We start from the raw sequence: 11,300 nt of genomic DNA on the forward strand, positions 1-11,300 counted from the left end.
ACATCACCCGGGGTTCTGGCGTCAGCGGTGCGGCGCCTCCGCTCTGGCAGCTCGTTTAGCTGCAGCGGCTGACAAAGTGCACGACCGGTTTCCTCAATCGCAGTTCAGCACTCACTCATGGGTTCTCTCAACAAAAAGCTATGGTGAGCCTCTGTGTTGGCGGTGCGAAGTGCGTCTCAGGAAGGGATCGCGAACTGTGTCTTAGGAAGCGAGCGCACATTATCGTCACGCGCACACCCCCCTCACATTTTCGCCAAGTGTCGCGCAGTCGAGCTTCTTGTGTGGGCACAGCACACTGCCCCCCCCCCCCCGCCACACACACACACTTTCAGAGAAGCGTCTCATGCCGCCACGGCAAACCGCCATCCCCTCCCAATTTCTCGACAGTCTCCTCCTCTGCTTTCTTTCACTCTTTGGACTTGCCATCGTTCGCTCAATGACACCAACAGCAACGCCCCTCAGCCCACGAATGGGCACCAAAGGACTGCGCCCTAAAATAAAAATTACCGTAAAGTTCCGAAAGTACGCCCACACAAACTACAGAGATATCAAGTGAAAAATACGGGATGGGCAAATTTTCGGGTAAAGTGTGAAAAACTACAAAAAAAGTGGCTGCACCACCAACCAAAACTGTGGAGATATCAAGTGAATGAGCCGGACTGGTTGTGTGTCTTTTGTTCAAAATCGAGACAATGGCGGTGTTCCGGGCCGCAGGAGGTTTTCGTGGCGGAAGCTCCCCCGGTTTTCGAAGGCGTCGAAGCTAGCGCAATTTTATGGGATGGGCGATGTTTGGAGTCTTTTAGGAAATTCAATATTTCACCCCTAAAGGGGGGTGCGCCATGTTTCGGGGAGGGCGTTGTCTCGGAACTTTACGGTAGTGTGGTCACGTTGTGTTGTCCCCATTGTTGTGCTTCTTAGCACAATTATCCCAAACAGCATGCACCAGCCAGCCCCACTTGAACCTTCATTGCTGTATCCAAAAAATAGACGTGATAAGCGAAATCCTGAATGCATACCCGGAGTTGTAAGAAAAAATTTGCAGCCGAACAGCTGGTCGCATTCTGAATTTATTTGAGACCCTGTCGCTGCCATTCAGAGCCTTTATTGAAGAAGTCAGGCATGGATAGGTTAGAATTGCAAGTAGTACCAGAGCATAAATATGATGAGTGAATGTCATCTTCCAATTGCTGATGTTACCCTGATCGCCAAAATCAAATACTGATCTACCATAATGAAGAGCAGCACGCTTTCTTTCGGAAGCAGCAGTGAGCAATATCCATGTGCCATTTTCACATTTCCGGAGGCACTAATTAGGGTCAAAAATCATGGTTTTGTATTGAAAATGAATATGAAAATGATTCTGAAAAGGCACATTTTATAGCTAGCCACTAGATAACTCTACCTCTTGATCACAATGAAAACTAGGACTGAAATCTAGAAAAATGACTGATTTTCAATTAAACATCCGTGGTAGCAAAAACTGCCAGGGGTAGTGTTGCGTGCTTTTTTAAAATGCTTCATTCTTCCAGTAAATAGTCAATAACTGTATGCTACAACCTGCAAGTACTTAACCCAACATTACAGCAAAAATGAAAGGGGACTGATTGCAGGTGAATGTACAGCCAATAAATGCCAATTAACTTCACTGCACGATTGCGTGGTTGTCACATTACTCCTCCGGGCAAAACCTGGTATTGCCATATATTTGCACCATGAACAAAGTTTAGGATTCCAATTTGTTCCTGCTTGGAAATTTGCCATCATCAGAAATATTTGTAGTCGCAAAACATGAATGTTACAGGGACCATAAAGGCAAAACACAGGTTCGGTTCATTCAAAATACTGCTATGCCCCAATAACTATCATGTCAATTTTAACACAAACTTCAAATAATTAAGCTGGATAAATACAGAAAACAGATGAGGTAGTGGTGGCTCACAAGCCACTCTCTCACCCTGCCCTTACCACATCACAGGGACTTGTTTGCGCGATTGAAGGCTTCCACAAAGATCACCGGCAAGAAACATGATTGCACGATTGTAGTGTGCCTATAGTTCAATTAGATTGTATATAAAACGTTAAAATGGAGTTAACTTGCTTATAACTCTGTTCTTAGCATTTTCCAAATAATGTCAATAATGACGCTGCGAAGTGCAAAATTTTGAAGTTGTCAATATTGCGTAACTTCGTGGTGAAAAACATGTCTCTTGAAGCTGGAAAAAAGCTAGTTCTTTAAAATAAAACAAGCTCGTATTTTGTCTTCATAGTCCCTTAAAAGAAAATGTATGTGGCTTGCAGCAAAGCCACCTCTTTGTGTTGCTGGCAAGGTTTGGCGGAAAGCGGGGGAAAAAAAAGGAAAAAGGAAAATGAACTAGAAAGCTTTTGTCAAGGCTCTCCGGACCCCTGGCACCTACTTGAGAGCCATGGCTCTGGACCAAAGTTACAATTGCAGAGTAACTTCACAATTCTGAAATTCTGTTTATTTAATTTACATCTTACAGAAATATGCTTGGACATGACTTGTGCCTGTGCATGCTCAAAGAAAGTGCAACACAAGTACAGACTTCAGAACAAATATGTCCACACCAGATTGTAGGAAGCCAACGTCTTGCTTAAATATGTCTGTGCAGACGGTGTTAGATCAAAAGATTTGTTTTCATGCTGTTACCGCTGCTTTGACAAACATTATTTGTGCATTTTTTTTGCACAACAAGAGGTCTTGCAGTTGCTACTTGGTATTTTTTTGCTCATGAAAATACAGCCAGAATTTCTGCACAGTAGTCACGGAAGTGCCAATTTCTCCTGCGTACAATGTTCAAAACAGTGGCTGAACTAGCTCCCCCCTCCCCTTTCCCCCAATGAATGAAAATGCTATTAAAACCCAAAACTAAGGCCCAAACATATACCTGGCTGTATATTTTAGGCACAGTTAGTTATTATAGCCATCAGTGGAGCCAGGTATTAAGTTCAAATTTTAAGAACAACAACAACAGCAACAAAAAAAAAAAAAAAAAAACGCAGCTTGTTATGGTGCCAGACCTGACAGTAGAACAACCTTCAGAGCCAGTGAATACTAGACGCCAGCCCATTCGGCCCGAGCGCTTTCCATCCCCCCCATGCGAAGAAGTGCAGAGGGAAGGAAGAAAGAAGGAAAAGAAGCGTGGCGGCCACTCACCGACTCTGGCAGCCAGGGCGGCCGGCCTGGGCCCCGGCAGGGCCCGGTTTGCCGGCAGGGGGGCAGCGCTGGGTGGTGGGGAAGGCGGGGGAGTCAGTGGAGCGCCCCGCAGGCACGGCGGCGGTCCATACACACTCATGCTCGGGTGCTCAATGAGCAGGTTCTCCAGAGGGGACGTCTCCAAGTGCACTGGCCGCCGTGCCACAAAGCACGGCGGGGGTGTCACATACCTGCGTCCACACACACCGCCTCAGCCGGGGCTGCCCCCACCCCCACCCCCGTCCTCCTCTGCCTGCTCTCATGCACCGCTGGGGCAAAGCAAAGCGCCTCACCAGCTGCCGTCCATGGGACAGGGGCTCGACGGGGGCGTGGCCTCCTGGGGGGAGTCCACCACTGCCGCCACGTGCAAGGTGGTGGGAAGGCTGCTGGGTCGTTCACACGGGGCCGCTGCCTGCGGGCTGTCCCCATCTGCAAAGGGCATCGTGGGGAGGAGGGGGGCTCCCTGGTGCACCTACGCAAACAAGGCTACTCGGGCCCTCTTTGTGCGTGCTTCTAATCCCCTGGTTGCACCTGGAGAAGGAGCCAGGGACTGAGGCTACCTCTCCCGACATATTGGCGCCTCTTGCTGCCACTGATCCCTCTCAGAGTGCCCTGATAACGTTTTTAATAACTCCGACTTGTATCAGACAGCCAAATCACCTGCAACATCGACGAGCAGCCAGTCATCTTCGGCCTCCATGGTTCGGTAGTCGACATCGTCCTCTGCTGTCGGAGTAGGCGGGGCATTGAGGAAGTAGCTGGCGATGCCACTCAGCATGACTCAACAATGCTCGCTGTTTCTTGATTACTCGTCCAAGCTGTGCCTGAAGGGAAAAAAAAAGAAAACAGCTCAATTAAAGTGGTTCTACTGTTACTGTACTAACGAAGTTTTAAGAAGCACCTTTTAAGAATCACCAATTCTGCTGCCACAGGAGGGAGCCCTGGCTTTTACTGACTGGGGTTATTTTTTTCCCTCTCAACTGCAAGTGAAATATGGGCACTTTAAGTTACAGGATGTCTAAATAAACAACCAATTTGCAAGAAAGCATTTTGGGTGGAGCAAATGACCATTTTGATTCAGTCCTTGCATGACATTCTCAAACATGGGCAGCACAGTTACATCAGGTGCTAGCACATTACAATATGCAAGGTTCTGGTAATATTCAAAGGACTAATCACTGTGACAATCTGTGCAACCTTTACTGCCAGCATTTTTGGAATGACAAACTACACCAGGAGAGGGAGACAGGATGACTTTGCTGCCTGAAGGGGCATGAATGTCTTGGCCTTGCTGGGGAAGAAGATGCACAGAGAGGGAGGGAACAAACGCAGAGACATCACAGATCAATGTTATGTGGTGTTGTGCAAGGATCATGAGACCACAGGGATTGCTAGGCATGTGGCAATGCTCGAACACCATGTTGAAAACTTCCCCTGGTGGTTCTCAGTGCCTCAGATACAATCCAATATAATAATGAGGAGTAATGTGTGGAAGCTAAGTGGTAGATCAACACTGAGGGCCGTATTCTGAGTCCCTCCTCCACTCCATTTGCTCCCTCCACTAGGCTGCGGGGAGGATTCCGCAATGCTTACGCAAGGGAAAACCGATTTCACGGATCTCCTCCACTGGAGGCTCGAGTGGAGGAGGGACTCAGAATACCAGGATGAATGAACAGAACAAGATGAGTGCGCTATTCCCGAGTGCTCCTTGACAATTCACATGTGGGTTTTTATTTTGTGGACCCACATTTTTTTTGTCAATGTCTACATATCCGGCACACTCGATCACCCCAGCTCTTTTTCAGCAGGCTGCACAAGGCAAATACAACTGCACTGCCTCTTTAAGGGGCACACGGGTCTTTGATCAAAAACTTTATTTTTACAGTTATGATAAGGAAAATTGGGGGGCGTATGTAGGTCTTCATTCTGATTGTAGATATGAAATTTGTTTTTTGTGTAAAGCGAATACATTCAACATTATTTGGATTTCTGTATTTGATTTTTTGACAGTTTTTGTAACAAAACTACTGGTGGGGTGCAGCTGAACAAGGTACCAGTGAACTGTGCACAAATCAAGGAGTGCAATAAGACTGACAGTATCATTGTATCTGGTCTGAAGCAGAAGTTACGACCGTTTGAAGTTTGGGCCTGGGAAGGCAAAACCGGTTTTTCTGGTTCCCACGTTCCAGGCCCAAACTTCAAACGGTCGTAACTTCTGCTGCAGACCAGATACAATAATACTGTCAGTCTTATTGCACTCCTTGATTTGTGCACAGTTCACTGGTACCTTGTTCAGCTGCACCCCACCAGTAGTTTTGTTACAAAAACTGTCAAAAAATCAAATACAGAAATCCAAATAATGTTGAATGTATTCGTTTTACACAAAAAACAAATTTCATATCTACAATCAGAATGAAGACCTACATACGTCCCCCAATTTTCCTTATCATAACTGTAAAAATAAACTTTTTTGGTTTAATACCAGTGTGCCCCTAGTGTCACTAATTAGTGACACTATGTGCCCCCTTAATGCTGCTGCATGTGCATTCTGTCATGGCACGAAAGTTTTTGACTTTCTGCGTGCACATTCTGATGCGGTGATAAAATTAATAAGTTTGTGATTCTCAGCCTTTAAAACATTTGCCCACACACACAATCAGCCGTAGGGTGAAAGTTTAATTAACGGATGAATTACATGGGTTTTTCTGAGACTGCTACTGCTAGCTGCATATGGTTGCAATTTTAGGGAGGTGCTGCCACATTTTGAGGCTTTCACCACACTTCACATGCACATTTATTCTGTAGCCTTCAAAATTTAAAGCAATGACAAACATAACAAGCATGCTTTTGTGCAAGGCTATTAAAAGAATTGCAACCTTTATGACAAAGCTGGTAAAAAACAAAAACAAAAAAAAAAGAAAGCAAAATTTCCAGCAACTTGCGTATAATTCAGAGAAAAAATTTTTCCCGCTCAAGGCCGGACATCTTAAACAAATTTTTATTATTCTGTACCACGGACTATGAGTTGTCTTCATTTTAGTGAGTCTTTCACGCAAAAAATAAAATACATATTTCTTCTATTAGCGAACTGCCAAAATTATGACTGAAGGAGCACTGTTAATTGGGATCGCGCAAATATGTGGCCTGTATGTTGGTGGAATGTTGTGTACATACGTCGGTGCGCGTTTAGCAACAAGATAGCAGGCGGGCGGAGACGCGGGCGCCCGGCTAGCCACGGCTATTTCTATCACCGCTGTGGCTCAATCGCGCACGGTCCCTTGACACGGCGTTTAGCAGATCCAACGGGGCATACTGCTTCAAAACAAGTGCCGCAACAACAGTACTGAGTTCCGCAACCTTCGCGACGCGCGACTGCACCTCGAGAACACGGCACAGTTCTTGGCATAGTTCGCGGAACGCTACCTGGCTTCTCAAGCACAATGTTTCTGACGTCAACACGTTCCCCATCTTTCTCTAGGTGGCGTTGCTACAGCGCGCGCGGATTCCCTCCCCAACAATGCAAAAATCATACGGATATGCGCGAGTACGATCGTCCTGCCAACATGAACGGAATGTCATATTTGATGTAACTGACTATGATTAACGAAACGAATAAAAAATTGCAGCGGGAACAAGGCAGGACCAGGAGCGAGGGCACCGTCCTGCCTTGTCCGCGCTGATGTGGGCATGATCCAACGTGAACCGACCCAGCAGCCGCAAGGAAGGCAGTCACGAGCTGGCTCTCCGCGTCGCACGTGCCCAGCCAGTGGTGGCGCCTCGCGACGCGGGCACGCAAGCGACGTCATCCGACCAGACCGCGTGACAGCGGACGATCGGAGGCCTCGGCGAGGGGCGCGCTCGGCGTCACGGTCGACGACCCGCCACTTCCCACAAATGCAGCCAGCCACCCGTCGAATGCACTCCGGGCCTGCCCGTCGCTTTTCACAAAAACATTCCATCCTGCACGACGCGTTGACATCGTCCACGCGACGTCGAATCGCCAAACGCCGATTTAATCAGCGTCCGCGTTTTTCTGAGCGCATCTTTTATGAGCAGTCGCTCGGGAAGAATCGCCAGCATAGCCTCGCGACGATCGCACGCCTTTCGCTTCACTTGTTTGGCTCTGGGCCAGAGGCGCGCGTTATATTAATGTGTCGCTCGCATGACCCGCTTGGCACGCCCGAGGGGTCACCCACTCCCACTCAGAGGGAGTACCACCTCTCGTGGTAGACCCCTGCGGAAAGGCGACGCCTCGAACCCCATCTTGCCTGAACAGAACCAGTACGGCGAGAGAGAACAAGCGGACGATGCGCCCGGGCGTCTTAAATTCAGGCTTCGTAGTCCGATTTTCTTGGCTGCTTGCACCCGACTCGCGGAGGTTTACGAAAGCAGATACGCCCGTGTTTGCACAGTACTGAAAATGAGCCCAGAGCGTCGAAAGTTGCGCCAGGGTGAAAGGAGTGGACGCCCCACCAAACCCCGTAGTACGGCTGCCGCCTCCGCCGCCCTGCATATCAGGCCCTGGGCGAAGGCAATGCCAAGACGACGAGCAATGCCAAGACGAAGGGCGCGCGTCGAGGGCGCCGCCTGCAGTGGTCTCGCAAGAGCAGCGCCTGTGGGCAAAATAAGCACAGCGGCCCCAGTCTCATTTGGCAATCTGCCCCGCTCCAAGGTCAGGACACGTCACCCCAAGCAAGTCCAGAGGAGCCCCGCTTGGGAAACATGTCCTGCGGCCAGCCGGAAGCGGTCAAGCGCATCAGGCGTAAGGCCCGAGAGGTGCCGCGAGCGGACGCTCATCGAACGCTGCTCAACTAGGCGTGCAGGGGCCGGCGTCAACTGATTTCCTTTACGGCCAAACCAATGGGCTAGAGTATGACGTGATTTTGGGCGCTACAGATGACAGGCACTACATGAAACTGAGTAGATCTGGGCACGAACAAAGATTTTCTCGGGAAATTAGTAAAGGGTTCATGAGGAGAAGAATGTACGGCTGTTACGTGGTGCAGACTAGTCTTCGCCCCGCCCCTAGAAGTCAACGGGGATGAAACGCGTCTGTCCTTGACTTCGCCCAGTAAGTATACGAAAAACCACGGGCCCCAAACCCCCAAACTTATCTCAGGAGTCGGACATACCTGCCAGGTTTCCCGAATTATCCGGGAGACACCCGAATTTTGATGGTTTTGTGCGATTGTACGAGCAAAACAAATACCTTCCGAAAACTACCCGTGTCTTGCTAAATCTTTTTCCAAGTATGGCCTCATTGCGCCGGAGCTACCTGACAATGCAATGCACTATGTGACATATCGTTATCAGCGAGGAGATTAAAAAGCGTACTCGGCCGTGCGCAGAAATTGAACAGGTCAATATTCCAGCAGCGCTGAATGCGAGAGGTAGTTCAGCAGAGCGGAAGAAATCGAAGCCTGTTCCGACCATCCATGTCGGATAACCCTCGGTCACGTTCTTGCGGCGAAGTGTCGCAGAGGCGGACATCGTTAGCCGCGACAAAACTTCCCGAAAAGTGCGGCGTCAGCCAAGTTGAAGATTTAGCAAGTGACCGGCGGTGTAGGTTGTTAGTAGTTTGGACGGCATAGTTACAACCTGCTCTGTTGTAACTAAGTTAAACATGCATGTAAAATATTCAATTGTGTTACTTCTAATGCCCCCTGACAGATATCCCTAATGCCATCGCGGCGAATCTGCCAGGTATGCAGGACGTCCCTCATTTCGTCACACGCGCCCAGCATTACGACGATCATCATCCATACCCAGGGGTCCTTTAACGCACCATTTCTCTCGCTCTCTCTATTTGGCGAAATTCAGCATGCAAAAGACAAAATGCAGCACGGGCTACTAAACACACGAAACCCTACGTGGATTTCCTATCCACATCTTTTTATTTTGCGAGGAACACCGACCCTATCCAGCCGAAGGACCCTAGGCGCTCACGGGCGATAGTACAGAGAAACGCCTATGGTATTACAGTACGTACGTACGTACATCTGCCTTCAATGCTCAGTAACTCTGACAGCTATGTTTCGAATATCGAACAATCATATTTGAAGGCAAGATTAAGAACTAAACAGTTCGCTTGCATCGGCAGAAAGCAAATCAACAGGGGAATCGTAACGCAGGTTCTGTGTGGGGCGCCGACAGCGCTTCCCACTTAATTGGCACCTGAACGCGGGGCGCACAGCAAGTGAAGCGAAACACAGATACCTTGTATGTACTAAATAATCACAGCACAGGCACAGCAAAATACGCTGTGATAAAGGCCAATTCAGACATAATTGGCACTCGTGCTGGGCAAGTGCTTCCTATGAAACATGAAACATAGCGTTCATTTAAGATTAATCGATTTCGCACGGTGTTTCACGCAGCAAGGCGGTACGACGATGCGGGGGACGCCGCGCTACATGAAAACGCGCTACATGGGCCAGTTGCTACGGCGTCCGCGGTGCTCTCTGCCGACCTTGCGACTGTCATGCAAAGTCGAGGGAGAACACGGCTCGCACAAACAGAACTGGCATGTTGGCTTCCCAAAATAGGCGGACGAAAGTGGCGCGGGTGGCCTGCATTCTCCGAAATAACTCGCGATAGCCAAGCAACGAGCGGCAGTGACGTAACCGGCCCGATTGAGCGAAAGCCATTAACGGAGAACCCGCTCTCCCTCTCGTTTTCATATGTGGCGTGCGTACAGGCACAGCGTCCGCGATTCAAGACCAAAGCGTCGATAAGGTGGAGAGAGACGCTTCCGAAAACTGCGAAACCGCTCTGCAGTGAAGTGGCAGTGCTGCATGAAACGCGGCGGTTACAATCCATTGGGTCCTCGGTGCACAAGTGCCAGGATCTCGCACGCAAGAGCAATTATCTGCGACGCCAAGGCCTCGGCGGCCGATGGAGCGTCTCGTCGGAGAATCGCGCAGGCGTACGTACTTACGTACAACGCGCCGAGTAGGCCAGCATGCCCCCGTTCGCGAGGAGCACGAAGCCCTCGACGGCACGCTCGCCAAGGCTGGCTGCGCGGACACCACAAGAGCAGGGAACGCCCCGGAACCCCCTTCTTCCCCCCCACAGCAGCCGCGCTTCTCCAGCAGGGCTAGTCATCCACTGGATTCTCCGCGCGGAGCTCTCGCGCCAGCAGAGGCACTGGAAGTGCATTCCGCTCCGCGAGACAAGCAGCCGAGTGCACTCCGGCACTGATTGAACAAAAGCAGCCTTCCCCACAAACGAGCGAACAGCAGACAAAACGTCGCGTTGGAGCATCGCGTCTAGCATCTCACCACATCCATGAAAACCCAATTTCTCAGCTCATTTCAAAAGCGCGGAACTTCAGAACCGAATTAATACCGCTGCCCTGCGTAAACACAGTAAAAAGCTACAAATGTGTGCATAAGGTTAAAACACACGAATGAGTATTACAAAAGGTGGACCTTCGGATGACCCAAGCAATTGCAGCGGTCAGCGTCGAGCGGTTGTATACAAATTACATAGGCTCACCTTTGTCAAAGTCGTGTCGCTGGTTTTGGCCGAGGATGGTCGTGGTCAGCAGAAGTTACTATGCATCAATGCATTTAGAACTGGTAAAATAACGCTAGTCGATGCCACAACAAAGCTTTAGAGCGAGCTAGCGACCCAAACGCAGAGAGCATACAGCTGAGGCAACTTTTGTTGCTGTTGTTGTTGCCGAGGGCTCGACAGTTGTCAAGGGGGGATACGCCGATTGGCTGGCAGTGCCCTGGGCAACCAATCAGCGTAGACCAGCTGATCGCAGGTCACGTGATGACGCACGTTCCCTGAAGCTCACTTATGGCGGCAAAAACGCGTCTGCGAGAACGGGAAATGGAGAGAGCAACGAGCGGAGAAAGAGAACGGAGAAAGAGGGAGGAGAAGCGGAAGAAAAGAACAACTCACATAAAAACGCGTTCACCGGAAGTGCAAGTTTTTTGGACGGACGTGACGTAATATTAATAAAAGAATTGTTAGCGGTATAATTAATAATGGCGTTTGAATAGTTTATATAAATATGCATTATTAACTTATAAAGTAGAACTAACTTTGCGAGTCGCCTGAGCGAACAATTAACAAA

The 11,300-nt window shown here is 49.3% G+C and overlaps 1 protein-coding gene across 1 annotated transcript in view; it reads right to left on the reverse strand.

Annotated features, from left to right (window-relative positions):
* Tp53inp (Tumor protein p53 inducible nuclear protein) overlaps positions 1–11,255 on the reverse strand; it is a 15,716-nt gene extending 4,461 nt beyond the window's left edge. The window contains 4 exon segments of the mRNA XM_077687023.1: positions 3,176–3,405; positions 3,508–3,643; positions 3,875–4,038; positions 10,712–11,255. Coding sequence (XP_077543149.1) covers positions 3,176–3,405; positions 3,508–3,643; positions 3,875–3,992 — 484 coding nt within the window. The 5' untranslated portion in view covers positions 3,993–4,038; positions 10,712–11,255.
* Positions 11,256–11,300: the final 45 nt, after the last annotated feature.

This window comes from Haemaphysalis longicornis, unplaced genomic scaffold (assembly GCF_048455015.1).
Source record: "Haemaphysalis longicornis isolate Haplotype H1 unplaced genomic scaffold, Haemaphysalis longicornis Haplotype H1 scaffold_1, whole genome shotgun sequence".
Lineage (NCBI taxonomy): Eukaryota > Metazoa > Arthropoda > Arachnida > Ixodida > Ixodidae > Haemaphysalis > Haemaphysalis longicornis.